This window comes from Calonectris borealis, chromosome 2, assembly GCF_964195595.1.
Source record: "Calonectris borealis chromosome 2, bCalBor7.hap1.2, whole genome shotgun sequence".
In the NCBI taxonomy this organism is placed as follows: Eukaryota; Metazoa; Chordata; class Aves; order Procellariiformes; family Procellariidae; genus Calonectris; species Calonectris borealis.
In genome coordinates, this window is record NC_134313.1 from 101,578,602 (window position 1) to 101,600,570 (window position 21,969).

Sequence of the window (21,969 nt, forward strand, 5' to 3'; positions counted from 1 at the left end):
AGTGGAGTGCTTGGAACCAGCACATCTTAACATTTTCCAGAAAATTAAATGTCTTGAGAAGCATTCATGATGTTTCTCAACAATTTTGTGATATTTAAGGGAATTAATTTTGCTGCAAGCAGTTTTGCATGTTTGTGCAGTCACATTATAACTTTCATGCATAGAGATACTTAGAAGGAATATCAAGTGATGTTTGCAGCTGAAGTTTCCAGAATTTATCTGCATTTTAATGGACTAATCTAGTTTTCTTAATTAAAAAGAACACACACACACCCCCACACACACCCACACACCCTGGTACAAGCTGGCTTCATCATTTATCTGAAGGAAAGATGATTAGCCTTTATTTGCAGTTGTTTCCCTTGACTAGTGGAGGCTACTGCAGTGAAGCTTGTTTTTGTTTTATTGTGCCAGCAAGGAAAGTACCAAATAAGATGCTGTTACTGCCTTTGCTACTGGCTGCTCCCCTGCTCTACTTTAGGACCTACTGCCCTGCAATTTTCCCTACACCTGCATGAGTGGCTTGACTTCCTTCATCCTCCCTCTCTCACCTCCTTGAGGTGATTGTCCTTTTGCTGTTCAGGTGCTGTGGTGCTGAGCACAGGAGCTGAGAGCAGAAAGATTTTTCTTGCTGCGCTTCATCTGTGGCCTAACAAGTACTCGTGTGATGGAGGCAGAGTAGCAAAGGTAGCAGCTGCAGGAAGAGAATAGAAAAACTGGAATAGAGGGAGGGAGAAGAGAGGGGAGGTAGGGAAAAGACAGTGATAGAGGCTTAAGCTATTTCATACTGGAACAGAAGATGGATAAAAATCTAACTATTGGAGGAGACTCCTTTTCTAATCATACAGTTTGACACAGAATTCCACATTTTCACTACTGCTCTGCAGCCTAAAAAACAGCTCTGAGCCCCAGGTGTTTCTTGAGTATTGCCTAGGATTGGTCACCGTTGAGGATAAAAGACGGCTACTGCTAGGAAATGCTGTACTGGCTCAAGTGGCAGTATCTGTGACATGGCTCTAGGTTGCCTAATCCTACTGTAATCCTATTCATGATTACCATTGATTCCACATGTTGGAATGGCTGTATTTTTTCTGGTAAATATTTCCTCCCTCTCCAGATATAAAATTATGGGTAACACCCAATGTCAAATAGATTGATAAAGTTTGTACTTATTCCAAGGGGAAAAGAGTATGTCATGATAATTCAAGCAAAGCTGTAATACATAGGTGCAAGGAGGCTGAATTAAAGTTGCACGAGCTTTCTGCCTTTTCCTTAAATTAATCTGATACAATATAATTGTCTGAATATAACTAAAGAGTCAGCTCTCAGTTTCTGTACAGCCCAGAAGAAATGCCTATACGTCAGTCTTCACAGCAAAGTCCTGAAGGCAAAACGCCAGCAATAATTGCATGGAGTACAAAGTAAACTTACTTCATCATAAAAAGAAAAATATAGATTAGCATCTATACCTGTTTCTCCCTCTGTTTTTCTGCACCCCCTGCACTCCGCTGTATCTGTACTTCTTATCTGTGGGTGTGGTACATTTCCTACAGCAGGAAAAGTTCTTGAGAGTTTGGTGTCATGTGGCACAATAATACCTTCTCCTCCTGCTCGGCCAGTGTGAATCACACCCGTACCTTTGGAGTACAGAACTGCAGAATTACCAGCCCCTCTTGCACACAAGCCCAGCTTAAAGAATCAAAATTTAGTATTGACAGAATAAGCTAAGCACAATCGTCATTAAGCACTCAGATTTGAAATTACACTGATACTTTACTTGTGAGTTTAGATTTTTGCTCCCTTCCCCTCCAGCGTGAAGAAATCACTTTGCTTTTAGGTGACACTTTTCACATGTGGAGATAAGCGGACGCCAGCAATGTTTCAGACATCATCTGCTGGTAGGGCAGCTGCTATACAAACTGCTACCCTGGAACAGGTTAAATGGCAATTGGGAGGTTTTTTATGAGTGGCGCATCTAATGCCTTGTCTCTTTCAGTTTTATCTGGTCAGGGCTCAGATGGGAGTTGTAATTAAAAGCAGCACAGATACCCAAATAAGAAGGTAGGGTATGCATTGGCTGGAAGCTGACAGGGTTTAAGTACTCACCTGCAGTTGAATTGAGCCTCGGATGGGAAGTAGGAAGTGCTGTACTCAAGCTTCCTGTATAAATAAATGCAGCTTTCCCACAGCTACTGCACACAAGCTGTGACGTGCTTTTAAGATATAATGGCAGCATGCTCTTAATAGCAGGGAGGGGATGATTTATCAGAGTGGCAAAGGGGCTGGGAGACAAGTCCTGCTGCAGTCCTAAAAAGTGTACAGCTGTCAGATACGCGGAGAAGAGGAAGGGCGTGCGAGAGCAATCTGCCTCCGCTCCTGGTCGCGAGCTTCAGGGGTTTGTGACATCGTGGTTCTTGGGAAGGCTGGAGTCTGAGTGCAGCTACTGAAAAGTCACGCAGCTGGCAGTGAATGCTACTCTCCTTTCAAGGTATGTTGGAATACAGCTTTCAGCCTATTTTCTTCCTTAAAAGCAAAGGATACCCTGGAAACAACAGAAAGCCAGCATTTGCTTCTAATGGAAGCAAGTAGAAAAGGCTTAGTTAAAAAAAGGTAAGAACTAGAATGATTAAAGAGCTAAAATAAATGGTATTTGTGGTTTGGCTAAAATCAAACTGTGTGGTGCTTAGAGCTAAGGCAAAAAGGAAATCTTGGAGTCCTGACTATTAAAGGCACAGAAAATTAAATAGGCATCAAGTACTTCCCAAAAGGGTGAAATTACTTTTGTCAGTGTAACTTTTAAAGAAATATCTGTGTGAAGTGTTTGAAAGTGCTGCAGTATTAGGACATATCTGTGTGGAAAGCAGTTGCTAAGATGGCATACTGTCAGTCATATATCTGTTTTAGTTTAAATACAAGAACTCCCTTCATACTGAAAACACATCTGATTAAGCTGGGGGGAGCCTGAGTTTAAAATGCAGAGATTTCCTCCGGGTTTAAAGACATTTCTTCTGCCACAGTCTCGTACAGCTGGTATCATGAAGGAAAAATATGCTGATCTGTATTACAAGTGTTAGTGTACACTTCTGATATGTTCAGGGTTTAGGATTATGTGGTTTACATAAACACATACTAAATATACAATACATTTGTTCTCTAGTTTGCATTTTTAAATTTTTTTACCCTAAGAACAGAAAATTGCATTTACTGGTATCTTTGCACTGCTTTCTCTTTCTCAGCATAAGGCTTTCTCAGTACAAAGCTGCTTTGGTAATGAAGATGTTTCAGTCTTGCTTATTATAAAGCTCTGTTTTTTCTGTAATACAAAGGCACACTGCTTCCTTACTGTATACAGCAATATCAAATATGCTTCTTCAGAGAGCACTGTAAGTAGTAAAATATTTAGGATGACTGCAGTTAAAGAAGAATTGCAGGGTGACTTCCCATCCTCTTGGTAAATAGGCACTGAATGCTTTTAAGAAGTAAGTTTTAGCAGAGATACAGGCTGTGACTGAAATACCCCCATGCAGCTTTACAACTGACTGTGAGCAGGCACAGCGACATGATGTGCTGGGCTACACTCAGCCTGAAGGGCAAGTGGTCTCAGTTAAGATCAAGCACTGGGTTTGGGATACCAACATTTCTGGAAACAGAAGTTTCAAAATCCTGTCCTTAAATATTTTCCAAAACAAATATATTGACCCGATTCTTGTCCTGCTTAGGACTTGTCCGTGCCTGAATGTGAGTGGGTGTATGGGTTGTTGTCATACCATGAAAGTGGCTGAAAGCCTTCCCTCCGTGAACACAAGCTACGTTGGAAAAAATACAGCACATTGATAAGGGGATGGCTGCAATTACGCTCCTGAAAGTAATGCTTTAGATTATGGATGGAGAGGAGTGTGTCTAAAGCTGTGGTAAAGTGGGAGGTATTCCTTCAAAATAAATTGGAGCTATTCGGGGGGCAAGCTAGTATGATGAGAATCAGACTCCTTTTCTCCCATGCGTCTTGCTGTCCGGTGGGGGTATTTAACACAAAATGCTGTCTGCTCATACAAGGACACAAAAACCTCCCTACACTTCACATAGGAATAGCATTTGGCAACCTGGTATAGTTTCTGTTCCCCATGCTGAACTATATCCTGCGTGCTCCTCGCTGATAGTCATGGTCTTCTTTCCCGCAGATGGTGACATTTTGGTGATTTTGTTTGTGTGGTGGTATACTTTGGAGCAAAAGTTGATCATATAAATAGCAAACAATATGGAGTTGTTTCTCTCTAGCTAGGTTCATGGATTACACTATATCCTCTAAATGCTTCATAAGCTTTGTAGAAATAAATAAACAGTGTGGAAGTGGTTATCTAGCCTTTCCCTTCTGCTGGAGGGGGAAAGTATGTACTTGTCCTTATTATCATCTTAAGTTTAAAATGCAACTGTGAAAAGCAGCAAGTCACTTCACAGGAGAACAAGCAGCACTAATACTTAACCCAGTTCCCAGTTCATTAGTACGCCTCTGATAATATCTATGGTATGAATCTGAGCCCGGTGCCTGCAATCCACCCTGACCAGACCTTTCAGTGACTTTTAGTGGTGAGACCCAGTGGAGTGTATTGCTTTGATGTGTAGCTCAAAAAACTGCTATAGGCTTGCTGTCCCTCTTCTTGAGTGGGGAGTTTTCTTGAATGTGTCTGAAACTACAATGCCTATAGGCATACACTATATATGCTTATAGAGCGTTTATGTCAGATCCATAAATATCTCCTGGGCTAGTAGTACTGTGACATCTGAGACTGTAATTACAGCTCCGGGCCCATGGATATCACAAGCACATGTGAACAAAATACTGTGGCAGGTTGCCAGGGTCGCTGTGAACTGAGTCCATCGGGGACCTCCTTGCACATACCAAAGCAGACATTGCCTTCAGCTTCATGAAGCTGAAGATGGTTCTGGATCTGTCCTCTTCCTCTGCGTATTTGCAGGGAGGCAGGTACAGTTCCCTCCTCTCCCTCTGGCGTCCCCATGCCAAAGCCCAGTCCTGTGTAATGCACTTCAACAAATTCTCTTCATTACCCAACAGCCAGGAATAACCTTACATTCATTCCACCTCAAAATTAATCTTCTTTTCGTTTGTGAAGGGGAACATTGAACAAAACGAAAAAGAACAGATCCAAAGGGAAAGACAGCAATGATACTAAGCTCAGCCTCTAGCATTTTGTATTTCTGCTGAAGCACAGCTGAGCTCCAGCGCTAGACTATGAGCCTTCTCACTTGATAGGGAGAAGTACAGGTCTGAGGGCCATCGTACACTGCAAATTTACCTAGTCTCGGACAAATATTTACGGAGATGCTTGTGCCAAATAACTTTGTGCTGATCAGTAAGAAAATAGCGTTCAGCAATCTTTGTCTGTGTCTCTTGTAAATGGTTTTGGCTCAGTGGGAACTGAGTGGGTATTCCTTTCATAAAGTAGATCATTGCTAGCAGATACTAAAACACTAATAAAAAAAAAAGATAGTATCTCAAATTACAAAGGACCTTATCCTTCACTTACTGCTGAAGTGGGACTTTTCCAAGTCCTAGTCTTCCAGGGAGGAGCAGAGGTGCCAACTAGAAATTTCTAGGCTTGAGAGCATGACTAGATTAACTGCATTGCAAACACACTTTCAGATAAAAAATGTAGCTATATAAAAAACATTTTGTTGATGCAGTTTCCTAGATCTCTGTATGTGTTGATACTTGCACACAATGACATAAGTGTTCCCCATTTCTGGTTCCTCTTACTCTATTATAATAAAGAAGTGCTGTGGGTTGCCCAAGACCTGGGTGGTTTTTTATGGTATTTCTAGGGGAATCTGCTCAGCCTCCAAGGGAAAATCCATAATCCGTAATTAGAAATGCCATCAGCTTACCTAATTCTTTGAATGTCCTTGGTGCCTGCAAGTACAGTTTTGACTTCAGTGGAGTTTGGACTGCTCGATGACAGGACCTACGAGCATCCTTGTGCCTCGTGTTTCCAAGTGAGTCAGTATCTCTGGAGTCCCACAGCCAGCCAGCACCAGGCACAGCGATTTGGGACATCTGAATCTGGCTCTTGCTACAGAATGGTTAGCCTCTCTGAAGTAAGGCAGTCCCAGACATGCTGTAGTCAAGGGACTGTTTGTTTAAATTATGTTTATATAAAACCTAATGAGGAATTCTGTACCTGTCTGACGGACTTCAAAGACCATAAATAAGGGCAATTGGGTGAGTCAGAGTGGACTACCAGACCTGGGACTTGATAAGGTGTATTTTTTGGTGTTGGTCTGGAGCTGTTATCAGTGAAGATGTGAAGTCAAGATATGCTGTTCATGAAAACTATAGCCAGCATGTTACTGTGGAAAAGTCCAGCTTGTGAGTGTTAGTTCATGCATGCTAGAACACATCCCCTGCATGGAGCTTCTTCCTGCACACTAAAGCTTGTTGTAGACACAACCGTCATGGGGAGTTGTTCTACATGGTTTTTGTCTGAAGGAGAGACAAGAGATGCTCATTAGGAGACAAAGTACAGAATTAGTTTTACTAAAAGGAAAAAAATACCATTTTACTGTCCTGCTCATGTTTCTCCCCTTTAATTGAGAATGTCAGTATTTGCATCGTTGCAAGCTTTTCTGCCTTTCAGTTTGTCGTAATAATGAGGAAAGGAGGGAAAGTGTAAGACGTGAGGCATTACTCAAAGAGTGGACGCTGTCTGGGTGTCTGACAGAAGCTTTGATATTCATGTTTGGTTATACAAACTATTGTATTTTCAGACTGCCAGGGAGTAAATGTGCAGATCTGAAAATGTTTATGTGCTCTATATGTTTGCAAAAAGGAAAAACCATTGCAACAGAAGAGCTGTATCTCTGTGTTCAGGGACTCAAACGGGTCCTTCAAGGCTACCTCTACTTATGTACTATATGTTGCTGTGGCTTAGGGCTGAATTCCTTGCTCATGTATATATAGCTGCAAATCATTCAAAATTGTGTGCTTTAAACCCCTATGTACATAGAAGGAAAAACACATTTCATGACAGCTAGTATATAGGCTAATTATTTGCATGCAAAGCGAAGTCCAGAATTAGAAGCTGCGATGCGCAGGCTGACCCTGTTTATGTCTGAGCAGTAGATGGGAAAGTTCATGTGTTCTGCCCGTGCTTAATTTTGGAAGCGTTCTGATGGGTGGAGGTGGGGAGACGATGAAGGAAAACAAGCTGGTCTTCCCTCCTCCAAAAAACGAAGGTCACAAAGATGTAGTCAGTGGGGAAAACTAGCTGATCCTGTGGATTATTTACCGTTGCACTCACTTGAAGCTTTTTCACAGCAGCGGACCCTCAGCTAACCACTGATCCTGGAACCCTTCCCAATGGGCTTTCCCCGTTGTAGGGCTAAGATAACATCCACGGGGCCAGCAATAACTTGCTTGCTGAAGTTTTGCGCAATGGAGAGGATGCAATCTTGCACCCTCCTGACCTCTTCACAGTTGCACTGATGGGTTCAGTGGTGGGGAATCTCCATCACAGTCTCTGGGGAGGATCTGTGGGAAAGGCAATCACGCCCTTTGCCTGGAGTGGAGTCAAAGCCATATATATAGATATAAAATTTAGCCAGTACTACTTTAAGGACATGTGTTTTTTGGATTGGTCAATGTTTTTATTGCAAATACCCAAGCAGTGTACATGGCTTGACCAGTTTCAACCCCTTGTTGACTTAGCTTTCCACATGTTGGGAGGATGGACCAACGAATGAAGGAAACGTGCAGTTGTGGGGAGAGGAGTAGAGAAGGAGTCGAGAATTCTTGCCATAGCTTCTTTTCCTAATTACTTAACAGTGAGAACAAAATGCCTATTTTGAGGAGCATTAGTTGTCATGGTCATAATTGAAAGACCAGCTAGCAGAAGGATATCTTTAGAAAAGTTACTGTAACACTGTCACCCTATAGTATAGTAAGTCTGTGAGTTCCTTCAGTGCTGTGTTCTAGATACTAATTTTTCTGAGTGTTTGGGAAGTGGGACAGCTTCTTTCAACTGCTCCTAGTTGCTTATCTTTGCACACATAAGCAGGTCCATTGGAAGCACTCCCATTGGCAGGGCTTTGGCTTCATGGCTAAGATCATGTAGAGACTAGCCAGTTGTTAACAGATACTAAGTCTCTTGAGGCTGAAATCTTGTATGTTTATAGGTTGCTGTTCTCCTTTGAAATTATTTCTGTAATGAAGGTTGAAATTTGGAATTGGAGTGCCGGAATGATGCATGCAAACCTCTAACTGCATTTGATGTACACTTCTGCATTATTATGCAGAAGCCTTGCAGTACCGTTTGGATTTCTAAGTAGTTGCATAGAGCCCCTGAGAAACTAATTGTGTTCCCTGTGCTTGACACTGTACAGGCGAAAACTTTCTCGTGAGCGCTTAGAGCCTGAAACACAGAGACAGAAGGTGGATGCAGAAAGTCAGGTGGGAGAGGGCAGGGCAGCAATGAGACAATACCGCATCGCGTGATAGACAGCCGAGCTGCTGCAAAGCTTTTTGACTCAAATTTAAGAAAAAGTCATATTTGTCTTATATAGCTGAAAAGATGCAGAGCAAAATAGATCATGTTCTGTTAAAAATGTTTATTTATAAAAGTGGGAATATATAGGTGATTTAAAAATATGTAGCTGTTAAAGTTAGTCAAGAGTGTAAGACTAATTGTAATTGAAGCTGTTATTGTTATTCCAGCATAGTTTGCAACTTCTGGTCAGTAGTGGGTACGTGAAGCCTGTCAGAGGTTAGAGATGCCCCATATTCCCATCCTGATCGATGGGGCGGGCACCGTGGGGCTCCTTCACGCTGGGGTAGCAGGTGATGTGGAAGGAATCACCTGCAGCAGAACTCCTCCCAGGAGCTGTCTCCCAGCATGCTGGGCTCATTGCTCTTCCCATGCATGGGCCGGAAAAAAGGGAGAGCAAACATGGATATTGAGAGGACAAGCAGAGAGAAGCTCAGCTAGGGGATTGTTACTTCTCTTTTTGGCCTCTGCAGATCTGGCCAGAGCTGGGACTCGTTCAGTGCTCTGTCCTTTCCTCATCTCCAGTTGCAGCTGACTTTGGTAGGGCTCATTGAGGAACGGGCAGAGGAGTGGTTTAGGGATACACTCCGATTAGTTTAATAACCAGTCGTGAGAAGCAGTAGTAGTTACTTCAGTAAATGCATGTGTTTAGTTTCAAAACAACCTGCTCGTGTCCAGGTCCAAACCTCTGTTATTGCTTCTTAATGACTGTATTGTTTCTTGTCAAACTCCCAGTATAGTCAGTAGCTATTCATGTTGTTTTCTTAATGGAAAGTGCTTATATTAGTGATAGAGACTTCCCAAAGGTCTAATTTTCAGATCTGACTCCCAGTTTTTGATTCACCGAATGTCATTGTAGCTAAGACTTGAAAGTTACCACTGGGTAGCGTGTCCCCCCAGCTTTCTAAGTCATTAAGACGTATTTGGATCAAGGGCAGTTTTCAATGTTTTACCAGTTTTATCTTGGTTACCTTGAACAGCGTGTTTCTTTTATAATGGGCAGCATATTTGACTGTAAGATTAGATAGGGGAAAATTAAAACATTATACTTGTTAGTTTTTTCACTGAGCAGTCAAACAAAAATTGTTATAAAAGAAAAATGAACTTAATCTTTGCTTCCTGTTGATGTAAATCCAAAGTTGTGTGAAAGTGCTTTTCGATGCTTGTAGTGAACAAAGACTGTAGGACCATAACCTTGCAAGTCTGCAGTTTTCTTGGCCTGACAAAATGAAATGACAGAGATGTTAAAGGTCTCATCTTACTGCAAACACTGCAAAAAACATTTCTCAGATCATCCCTTCTAAAAATAAATACCTAAATATATGTTAATTTTTTTCAATAGATGGTGTTCAGTAAACTTTTTTAGATAATGGTGTTTTTGCAGAATTCAGTGGAGGATCAATTTCATTGTTTCGGCCAGCTGAGTTGTTCTTTGGCTTCTGACAAACTGCACGCTTCCCTTGGCCCTAAGAAGCTTCTTGCTGTCACTTTCGAGGCCTGGCTTTGTGTCACGTCTCCACTTGCCTTGACCTGCTTGCCTTGCAGTCAGGACGCTGCTTTCTCCAAACACAGCATTGGCTGCTCCGAAAAAGGAGCCATCTCCAGCCAGAGGAGCCCGGCAGCCCTGTTTGTTAGTTTCTTCTTAGAAGAAGAGTACATACTATGAACAAACAGATAAAGTTGGTCCCTCTGTCAAATAACGTTCCGTTGCTTTCACTTTAACAGTGCGTGTTTACAAATACCTTCTAAAAATCTTTGATGTTAGAAGAGGCCAATGTCACAAATATCTTCTGAACATGCCCTATCTAAACTGTAAACATTCCAGCTCAAGGAGTTAACGTGTCCCAAGGTTTTGTTATCCGATTAACAAAAATAAACATTTTTTTCTGTGTCAAAGGCAAATTGTTACATCTGACTTCCTATTCCTGTTTCAGCTGGGACAGCTAGCCAAGTTATCAACCCGTTTGACCTCCCAACAGCTCAATTCCTTTTTACTTAGTAAACGCTACAGTTACCAAAAGCCTTCGTGTTGTCAGAAAGGAAGACCTATCATTTGCTTTTGTCATTAATGTCACAAAGAGTGTGAGTTTTTTTTAATGGTGGTATAGTACCTCTTGTCAACAGGAAGTTAAAAGTAAAGTGCACCAAACTAGTTTGGGTGGAAATTCCTTGCAGCTTAGCATTAACAGATGTTGCATAGTGTCATTAAGAATAGGGGGTGTTATTTAGATAAGCTTTAGAGTCTAATCTTACCCTGGTAACTAATACTTGGAATTCCACTTGGTATAATTTTGTTGTTTCAATGTGTTTGGAAATATTTGGAAATGTTTGATGCCAAAATGTTTGATGCCAAAATGTTTGATGCAAGTTCTGTGGTCTAGCTGCACTTTGCCTGTTTCAGTGCATTTTGTGCTGATCGGCTTTCTTTAGCCCTGTGACTGCCAGGGTGAACATAAGACTTTAGGGGAATCCTGCTATTAGCCGCCGGTGGGACCAGACGCATTACCATAGCCTGCTGCCTGCAGTCAGCATCATCACGCTGCTCAGGCATAGTAAGTTTGATACATCTGGGTCATCCCAAACTTGATGCCCACAGGCCTGCCCAGGGCTCATGTCCAGTAGGTCTGGTGCAGGGAGCTATGGCTTTCCAGCTTGACAGAGCTGTATCCTGAACTTTCGTATGTCCTAGTTCAAGCACAGTTCCAGCAGGTGGTGGCTTCTGCGATACAATGGTCTGACCTCATTCCACGCAGAAGGGCTTACTCCCGTCCTCATGGATTCAACGAATATTGCCATTGTGTGGCTCCTGTCAGTATTGAAAAGAGACGAAGACCATGTTTTGATTATGCATTTCAGTTTAGTAACATGCTATATTATTTCTTTTTCAGTTTTTTTGTTTTTATCTTTATGTGATCAGAAAGTGCTTTTCCTAGCTGCTGTCAGCTGGGAGCAGCAGCATTTATTTCACCATTAGCTATTAGATTCCCTTTTCTTGGACTTCCCAGCTTTGTAGGAATGGAAGGGGGAAAAGGCCACTTTTTTCCCCCTCGCTTATTCTAATGCAGTATTGCAAGGAAACACATAAAGGATTCCCACAACTGCAAAGAGTCACACCTGTTTTGGAAAAAAAAAAGTGGTTTGTTATATTCAGTTAATATCCATGGTCGTCTTGCAAAAAAACTCCCCGAGGACATATTGATGTAGGGTTGTTAGAAGTTACTGTGAAGAACTGGTGTTCTAAAGTCTCAAAGTTATTCATACCTCACAGTATTACAGTACATAGAGATGTTATCCGACAAGTGTACTCTCAAAGACTTACGGAGACTGATTTACATGTGCCCTAGAATTATTTATTAGAATGATTTGAAATTATTGGGTGCATGTGAGATTTGGGAAGCTGTTCAATGTGTGTTTTAGGCACCCTAAAGTGCTGGTATAAAAATGCCTGGCAGGAAGCTGGATGATACTCGTAATTAGTGCAGTCTGTCCCTTACATTTTTTTTTGTGCAAGAGGCTTCCCACTCACTACATTCCTTTCAAAGTATTTGATGTATTTATTTTCTGGTTGCTAGCATGATACAAAAATACTCCATACAGCCAGTGCTTCTCGAACAGCAGCTCAAGGGCTCTTTTTTTTTCCAGGCATTCCAATGAAAACAAGTGAGAGAAATTGCCTTCGGTGTGTTCTCATGTACTAGCCAGCACATTTACTTAGGCTGCTTGTTCTTTAAACACGTTTTCTTAAAATAAAAATTTTACAGTGCAGAAAGCTGTCATGTATTATTATATATCTGACTTTTCTTAAGCCCTGCTCAAAGAGAACAGATACTGAAGTACTTTTATTCTCTTTGATACTTCGGCTTGATAGCATATTATGGTAATCCAGAAATGGGTTTTCCGCGTACATGCATGTAACCAAGTCATTGGCTTGCTTGCTGTATTAAGGCACAGATGTAATACAGTAATTCTGAATATATTAAAAATGTATTTAAAATTAGACCTTCTATTCGCAGATCTGGTTGCTTTTTTTTGACACCACAATTTCAGAAAATCTAAGCACTTGTTGAACTTGTTAATAATCTCATTGCAATAAAGCAATATATTCAGGCTTTGATACACAGGAGCACTTAAACATATGATTAAATGTCCTCCTTGAAGATGAAGGCTTTCCTGAACTGGAGCTTTAATCATCTGTTTTACAGCCTTACTGAATCACTGCTTGATAATGCTGTATGGACTAGATAGGCAGCTCTGTGTAGGCAGTGCGTATCAAAAGAAGGAGAAATTAATGCATTGTGGTTTAGCGGTCAGTCTATTAGACCACAGAAGTACTAGTACACTTGATTCAGACTAATTCTTTGTGCAGAGCTGTTGAGTTTAAAAAAGCTGCCTTAGAAGTGAATTTTGAATAACATTGTCTTGAGAGAGTTGGACAGCTAAGCACTTGTAACCAAAACTGGTAATGGTGAGGTTTTGCTGAAGTTGATAGATATGTGGGTTTCTGACAGCTGTCTTCACATGCCCTAATTTCATAGCTCAGTTTATATCTTCTATGATCTGACTCCGTTATCTTAATACCACTCTGTTATATTTTTTAGATCTTTCTATAATTATCCTTTTTCTCCGAGGGCCTGATTTTTAGCATTGGTTTTGAACACTTGTATTTTTCAGGTCCTTTTCTTTTCCTATTTTACTTTTTTAAGGGGGGAACCTTAGTTACAGGAAACAACAGAAGCCTGAGCTGAACGATGTCAAAACAGGTTTTTATATGGCATTGAAATAATTTCGTAATGGGTGGAGTACTTAAAAAATCTCTAGGGCATGAGAAACAATTACAGTGCTTGCAAATGTTTCTTCAAGAAAGTTCAGTGAATACCTGGTACACTAAGTAGGAGCTTAGCACAGGTGCTGCGAGTACTTTCGTTTTGATACTAAAATGTTTTTTGTAAAATGGAGAAGTGCTATATTATGTGTTAGACCCACACATGACCTTAAAACCTAACCCCAACCTCTCTACAATCCCACCATGTGTATGCAATTCCATGCCTGGGTGCTGGTTTATGGCAAGCCTGGGAGGATGCTGGGCTAGAGGGGACTGTCAGGGCTCACCCTGCCCCACAGGGTGGGCTCAGGCACACGCCAGCCTGCAGGGAAAACCACATAAAGGACCCTTTTTATTTCGTCAGTGTTTCCTGGAGCAACGTGTCTCATGTTTGTACATTTCTTGACTTCCTTTAAACTCCAAATTCAGCTAAAAGCATACAGCTCTACTAACTTCAGCAGAATTGTTTGTAAACACAAGGGTTGAAGTAGCTTCTCCAAGAACTCTGTTGTTGCTATTGGATGCAGCATGTGAAAAATGAAAGGATGACTTATGGTGCTGAATATAATTCACTCATTCTCCTCCAGCTTCAGTGCAGAAGGCTTTCATGATTTTATGTGATGTTTCTAAGTGGTGAAAGTCACATTCAGACACATTTTTTTAGCTAAGTACAGTGACTTGATTGCAGGCACACAGACAATGTCCTTCTGATGTCGCAGCTCAGGAGATTGCCTGGCTTGTTTGCTCTATCGCATATACAGAGTAACTTTTGTTCTTTGCGCCTGGTAATCTTGGTTTGAGGCACCTGGGCAGGCTCAAGTAAGCCTTTGTATGATGTTACCTTACAATGCATGCTCACAGGGAAAGTTTCAGCCCTAGGTTGCATCAATTTTTAACACCTCTATGGAGCTGTTGTGGCTTGACCTTGGCTGGCTGCCAGACACCCACCCAGCTGCTCTCTCACTCCCACTTCAGGGAGTTAATAGTTTCCACTTCAGGACACTAATATCAAGATTTGCAATGGGTGCCTGTCTAGAAGCAGGCAGAGCAGATACTTGCTGTTAGGAAGTCGTTTTCAAAGCCAGACACCAGACAATGTGGTGTCAGGAGGTCTTGAAGGCAGACAAGTTCTGTACTCCTTCCTCCAGTGCTTTTGTTGTGTTTTTCATATTTCGCTCAAGATCTCCACTGCTTTCGCGTTAGTGTTTCTGCTTGTACTTATCCTTCCCACCCCCTTGAGCCCTTTCTCTCTCTGCTTTGAGCACGCTCTAATGTTTTCTTGCTTATGGATAGTGTTGAGACATTTCAGTGAAAGCACAAAGCTTTGTCACCTCCCAGAGACAAAAGCAAAAGTGTCCGCAGGCAGATGAACGAAACAGAAACGTTGACAGGTCTGAGTGCTCACCAAACTGTGGTCCTGGTGACTGTGCAGTTTACGTCCTCCTAGGACTGACCCCACATAGCTTGCTCATGTTCATTCAGACTTTCTGGTCCTGCCTTATCCTATGGCATCAACACCGTTAGTGTCAAAGCCAGGGAAGGATGAGTCTTCCCAACAGTTCTTCTTCCTTATAAGGTGGGCAGCATGCAATTTGAGGAAGTAAGTCCCATTTCCTGGAAATTCTGTGCAATGTAAAAGGAGTATGATCTGTGTGTTTGTGCATGTACGTGGCTGATAGAAGTATGTAAAAAAATTTGGATCTTTACAGTTCATGAGTGTTTATGCACACTGGGGCCAGTTTGACCCTTCCTCGCCACCGATTTACGCTGGTGCAGAATTTAGTCTAGTATGTTCCTCCGGGTTAGAGTGTCCTTGAGATGTGTTTATGCTTATTCCACAACATCTCATGGAGCCTGCGTTGCTGTTCAGTGGAGGTTTTTGTGAGGAGTTAGGTGCTGTATTCCGGTTTCAGTGATACATTTCTTGCTTTATTTGGGATTCTATCCTAAATGGGTCATTTGTGTTTGTGAACATGAAAGGGGAGATCTTAGTGCTTAGAAATGTATTTTATTTACATAAGGGTCCATTTTTTCCCCAGACTTTCCATTTACTTCTATTTCAGGTTACTTTTATTAATATACCAAATACGGAATGGTCTTTTCCCCTTTTGTCCCCAACTCATTCTTGAGTGACTCCCTCTTCCCATGCACGACACATACATCCAAGGTGTTTTGTTTTCAACCTAAACTGTTGGGAACTCACTTGTAATTACAGTAGGAATTTTAATCCACTGTAAAGAGAACGAATGGATGTATAATTAAGTAATGACAGTCTGTGGGACTAAGCCTAGCAAAGTGAAAGCCATAAAAATTCGGAGAAACTGAGATGGAGCTTCATGGCTTCTCCGCAGCATGTGGAAGTCAGTTTTGCCAGGGTAGTAAAATTGAGGAGATGGTTGGAGAGCTTGGGAGAGGACAATGCATCTTGAAGTGTTGGGAAAGAATAGGAGTAGAGGGGGAGAACTGGAGGAAGACATGTGTCTTTCTCTCCCCATCGTTTCCACCATCTGATCTGATCATGGCAATGAACCTCCTCCGCAGGCCTGATTTCTCTGCAGAGCCCAGCTGCCGTTGGATGGGGCTACCCTCCTCCGTAACCATTAACCCTTTCCCCTGCATGCTGCCTTTGGCAGCAGTAGCAGAAGTCACAATTCTAGTGGGCAGAAGCAGAGACCAGCTGGTTGGGTTGCTCTGGGAAGAGGAGCAGGCCAAGTAGGGCACGCATCTGCTCTCTCTTTGTCGGGCAGGTTTTCAGGTACTGACAGGATGGCTTTGCCTGTGCCAGGCTGACCTGCAGGACTGCTGATGGACAAGCTGGCCCCTTAGGGAGCGTGGAGGGAGTGCTGCTGTTGGTAGCCACGGTGCCTCGTCCAGGGGCTGTGCAGGCAGGCTGCGCGGCTGTCTCCGTGGCTCCGATCCTGTTCGCTTCGTTTGCTGAACCCTGCCGGGGTTAATGAGGCTGCGGTGAGGTGAGCCAGCCTGGGCTGCGTGGGGGCTGGATCCTCTGGTCTGCCAGATTTAGGCCATCTAAAATTAGCCCCTAGCCCTAAACCTCAGTCATACACCTGAATCTTTCTACTGCTGCCTTAATAAAAGCGTGCAGGGTCATAACCCTTTTGGTTATAAAAAGAACACTGACTTTGGAAGCAGCTGTATCCATTTTATATCCATTCCCACATCCTGAAATATCCCTACCTGTTCTTTTGTACATCCCTCCTCCTAACATTGCTACCTTTTACTGTGTAAATGAAGAAATGTCAGATCCGTGCAGCGTGGGGGTGAGTAGCTTACCTGTGCAGAGGCAGCTGCTGTTGAAAAGCATACCTAAATAAATGTGTTACAATTCTCCTAAATACTGAGATAACGTCTAGCGCGTGGTTTTAAATAACAGGTAGTTCTTGATCTGCCGTAGCGTTTCCAGTGACTCACTGTTCCCCCCCACCCCGTTGCAGTAATTACAGGAGAGTATTGCAGTCCCTGACTCAGAGGGAAGCTTCCTTCCAGGGCTTCTGGCCATGCTGGAGCTCCAGCTCCACAGCCGTATGGAGCAAATTGTGGGGGGCATCGTGGCAGGGATTGCGCCAAGAATACTGCGGGCACGGCATATGTTTTGAACTAGTGATAGCAAGCCATTAAAGAGAGAGTTTGCTTTGGGTTCGTGGCCAGGAATTTGGTTGCCAGAATCTTGGCTATGACTCTTGTGTCTCTAAAACCGGGTGCTTACAGGAAAGACGTCCCAAGGGACACATCTGATGGCTTCTCTGTCAGGCTAGGCTAGGGAACTGCAAAGTGTAAAAATTAAAAGCGGTAAGTGTGCTCCCACCCAGATTTGTTGTGGTTTCACGGCCTTTGAAGACAAAGTGTCTTCCTGCAGACTCCGGGGAACACGGGGCAGGCCTGGGGCTGGGGCTGGGCTGTGCCTCGGGTTGGGAGGTGGGGGCTGTGGGGTGGGGTTTCACGCGCGCTGACCCCTCGAGCTCCATGAGCACCATCATTTCTTCCTCTGGGGAGGAATTCAGCAGGTTACTGCAAGCCGGCACGTCGCGAACGCACTGACTGGCTGCAGCTGGCCTGGCCGCTCCGGGAGCCGCAAAACGGCCGCAGTGACGTGCTGCCAAATGTGACCTGACAGCCCTGCCACGAGGACGCTCAGGACTGCGGGGGAGGCAAGCAGAAGTGGGCCAAAGGGCTCGAGTCGCCTGTTTGCCTCGTGAGATCTCAGATCTGACAGGCACACGGACGGGTCTTGATCCTCTGTTGTTTTCATCTTCATGCAGCCTCCATGATGCAGCTTTTTAGATTTAATAGACTGCACTCTTCACTTGGTGCTGCAGCTGTGTGCAGCCAGCCACCAGGTCTCTGCTTGTAAGACATGTCTGTGAAGGTCGTCTGGCCATCAGCTAAGTGTATTCAGAAGCAAATCCGTGGAAGTCGGGCCCAGTTTCTTGGGGATGGGAATTGATTTTCCTGTGCCTTAAATGCTGCACTGAACCCCACTGTCTATTTTGAGGTGAATAAAATCTGTAAATTTGCTTTGCTTTGTTTCAACTTAAGCATGAGGATATTATCTTTAATTTCTTTTTCATTGTTACTGTGTAAGAATGAGGGTCCTGAAATTTTTTATGGTTATGGTGCAGTATTTTCAAATGCTTAGGTCAGAAAACATTACACGTGAGCATAATATTTTCATTTGTTGCTTTTCAAAGGATAGAAATTTCTTCCCCAAGCACTGCTGTGACATAGTGTGTGGTGGAAACACAGCTATTCTGAGCATCTCCATGTCAAAGTGCTACTGCACTTAGTTCATGGTTCACAAACCTCAGTTGGATGCTTAAGAGCCCTATAAAATAGAGGGAAGAGCAGGATGTCAGGGAGTGGGATGCACAAAAGCTACGGACCTGAGCAGGCAGCTGTCTGTCATAGTCAAGGGAATGCAGAAAAGAGAACAGCACATGAAATACTCTTTCTTACTTGGATTTAAGTAGGACATGCAATCTGAAACCCTTTCCTGGGTTTAGATGCCTTTGCCAGCCCTCTTGCAATGGGCTGCCAGCTCGCTATCTCAGTGGCATCTCACGGAGAAGGTGGAGTTCATGGTACCCACCACTTATGTTACAGGCTAAATGTTTGAAGTGCTTGCCTAGGAAGTGGGAATCTGTGCTTGTTGTTGCCTTCCACTGCCCAGGAGAGATCCCGAGCCACCCGCCAGAATGGAACGTGGGAGTGGAGACACCCATTGAAACTGTGCAGGTGCAACAAAGACTGAAGGATTCATAGGGGTGGGAGGGGTATGACCAAAACTCATTCGAAAAGGCAGAGTGATATATATATGTACATATGAACGCAGGTTTTTTTTTTTTAATTAAGAATTTATTGTCCCAAGTCAGATCCCTGCTCCTAGAACTTTGGTGAGGGCTCTGACCACTATACTGTTGCGTATAACATAGGTAATGTCTCATCTGTGTGAATGTTGGGGTTTTTGGTTTTTTGGGTTTTATTTTTAATTTGATGATAAGTGGCCTGACTGAGGTGCTTTGTGCCAGCAAGGTGAATATTCTCTGAGAACCCAACCCAGTTCAGGCCTTTTGAAGAGGTGGGCTCTCAGACACCTGCTTGGTAAATTTTGAATGGCCTGAAGTGTGAGACTGGCACCAAGATGCCAAAGTAGTACATTTGGGTGAGCAGGTGCTCTTATGGATCTGAGTTGTAAATTCTCAGGTCAATGAGAAGTGACTAGATGACTTGTGGGATGTTTCAGCTGTTGATTTCTCTTTTCAGGCTGAGTGGACCATTAATGAGCGGATGGGCTCTGCTGGGAAAGCTTGTCCTCACACCATGACAGCTGACGAGTCAGAAGCTGGAGAGTTAGCTCTGGAGCCCCTGCTCACTTGCAAGCTATGTCTCTGTGAATACTCCTTGGATAAGATGACCACTCTTCAGGAATGCAACTGCATCTTTTGTACATCGGTAAGACTTAGCAGCGCCTTTACATTACAGGAGCAGGGTAATGGGAGATAGAACTGTGAGATGGGGTTGCTTGTTCCGTACGAGAAGCGTGTGTTATCCATGCTGATAGAGGGTACTTTCCTAAAAAGCATTTGGTGTTAGTCTGTCTTGCCTTGTTTAAAAGACTTCTCTGTTATTCTGCTTTTGATAGTTTGTAACTCTAACAGGCAAATAATAATACATCCCAGTAGTAAATGGGAAAAAAGATGCATTTTTAGACTGTCAGAGAATATACACTGTCTATATGCAATCTCAGTATTTATTTTTTCTGAAGCAAAATCTTGAAACATCATAGGATAACTGTGAGATTTTGTTTCCTTCGTTATCATTTTCTGACTATTCAGAGACCTTTTAAGTCTTGTAACTTTTAAGGGCAATCAGAAAACCTAAACAAAAATTGAACCTTTGCATCTGCAGTCTGTGCTGCAGAGATGTTGCCCAGGTCATGCATTGCTTATAGTTGTCAGTGAGGACTTTCTGTCCTGCAAATTCAGATCAAATAAAGCTGGTGGAAGTGATAAAGGCAGAGGTTGAGTGAACTGATAAAAGCCCTACACATATAAGTACTCTTCTGGTCTCTTTGTCAGCATGGCAAAATGGACCCGGTTTCTCTGGCGATAGTGACTTTGATGTACCTGACTAATGGATTTTGGAAACAAGTCAGGAGCCACTGGAGGGATGTTGTTTTTTTAACTCCAGAATAAATGGACTTGGTTTTATTTTTTAACAACAAATTGTGGATAAGCATTAAGCAAGTACGTTTAAGTTTTGCCCTTGATTGTTTGAACTCATAGAAGAAATCTGATATTTGTGAAGCCAGCTTGAGTGAGAGTGTCTTCACCTACTCTGAATTCAGGGTAGCTTAAATGGGATAAGAATCTAGCTGTGTGTTTCAAGAAACTAGAGTAAGATTGATTAGTATGCATTTTCAGCCTGAACTTCATGAAGTTTGTTTTCCATACCGACTTCCACAGAACTTTTCCGTATTTTAGTTTGTAACAAAAGTTTTAAGAGAACATACCTAACAGGTAGGTATGAAGATACGGCTTTAAATTAAAAAAATTTGGAGAAGTTGATACCTTTCCAGTGGTCCCACTCTTCTCCAAGAATTCAGTGACTCTGGTTCGGTATCATTAATGGCATGTTAACCTCAGTGTTAGCTGGGCAGAGTAACCCTTTCGCCCCTGGGGAAGGGAGGACTCCGGAGGACTGTGCCAGGCAGAGCTGGGCTCTCCACTCCTCCAGGGCACTGGCAAAAGGGAGAGGTCGGTGATGGCTGGGGATGTTGCTGTCCCCACCTGTCCCCTGTTGGTGCCGCAGCTGCCACCCCATGCATACACCCCTTACCTGGCTGGTAGCGGGAAGAGCATCCGCTCTGAGCTTGCCTCTCCAGTGCCGTGACAGCGAAGTGGAAAGTACAGTCACAGTTGTTTGGCACCCGTGCAAACTTCGCTGAGTTTGTCTAAACCAAGAGCCAGCCGTGAGTGGGTGCTGAATGCAGCTGGGAGAAACCTTTAGACGTGCTCTATTTATTTCAGTGGGCGTAATATGTCTCGATTGTGCTTATGCTCCATGTCTACCTTTTGTCTGGCTGTGTCTGAACATCCTCTCGATGGACGTGTCTGGGCTGATACAACAGAGAAACGTAGATCTTGCATCCTATAACAAAGGGGGCTCTGGAAACTTTTAACTTGCCTTTATGGCTTTCTGTCTTGAATCCAGAGCAGCTTCTGGGAGGCCGTAGGAGTTGCACCTTTGGGCAGCCTCCAAAGAGCAGTATCAGAAGCACCTTGCCACAGAGTGCCTCGGTGCCAGGGCTTGCACGGGGGATTGCTCGGGGCACAACCTGCAATAGCTGAACTGGTATGCAATGCCCTAAATTTCTTCTCACCCATGCCAGCGCTTCTAGTTACCTTCACACTGCCCTTAAGACAGATACTAGGGTAAGAATGTCAACTGCCAGCTATGGGATTGAGCCCATATCAGTTTTTCAGCTAGCAATGCTTTCAGCTTGTATAGCTTATTCTTATTTTCTATCACTAAGGTTAATTATATAGATCCAAGAGTAGTATTAAATTTGCTCTACTAAGGTGAAACCGTTAGTTTTATTAATTTTTTGTTCTATTACACTGTGAGGTCTTTTTTTTTTTGCTCATTGTAATGATGATTCTGCATCCATGATTGTTTTTCATTACAGCATTTTTGGCTGTGGAAATAATTGGAAATTGTTACTGTTTAGGCATCTGCAGGGGCGAGTTTATATCTCCTTTTCACTTGTAGCCTGTAAAACCAAGGAATTTAAATTAGTTAGAATTGTGCACAGCTATTTTTTCAGCTTAGAAACTCCTGTAATAAACATCATACCTTGTAAAAGCTGTATTCTAGCCAAAGTAAATAAACTGTGTTTAAGAAGGTGTATGTTTGCATTTTGGTGGAATGTTACTAGTAAGACAGGAGTTTTTCAAATAGCTATAAACATTTTTACTCTCTCTGTTCAGAGAAGAAAAAGCAGATGGCTTGCAGAACACACTTGCCATCTTACTTGGTAGCCCAGTCGGGTCTGAAGAGTGATCAGCCTTGTATTTC

General features: G+C 42.9%; 1 protein-coding gene across 2 annotated transcripts in view; it reads left to right on the forward strand.

Moving 5' to 3' along the window:
- The first annotated feature begins 2,181 nt into the window (after window positions 1-2,181).
- The window catches only part of RNF144B (ring finger protein 144B), a 142,718-nt gene continuing 122,930 nt past the window's right edge, over window positions 2,182-21,969 (forward strand). The window contains exons 1-2 of one of the 2 annotated variants that reach the window (XM_075142806.1): window positions 2,182-2,488; window positions 19,156-19,344. In XM_075142806.1, coding sequence (XP_074998907.1) covers window positions 19,180-19,344 — 165 coding nt within the window. In that variant the 5' untranslated portion in view covers window positions 2,182-2,488; window positions 19,156-19,179. Of the gene's footprint in view, window positions 2,489-18,501; window positions 19,345-21,969 lie in introns of those variants that run through there. The other variant, XM_075142808.1, reaches the window with a different exon arrangement.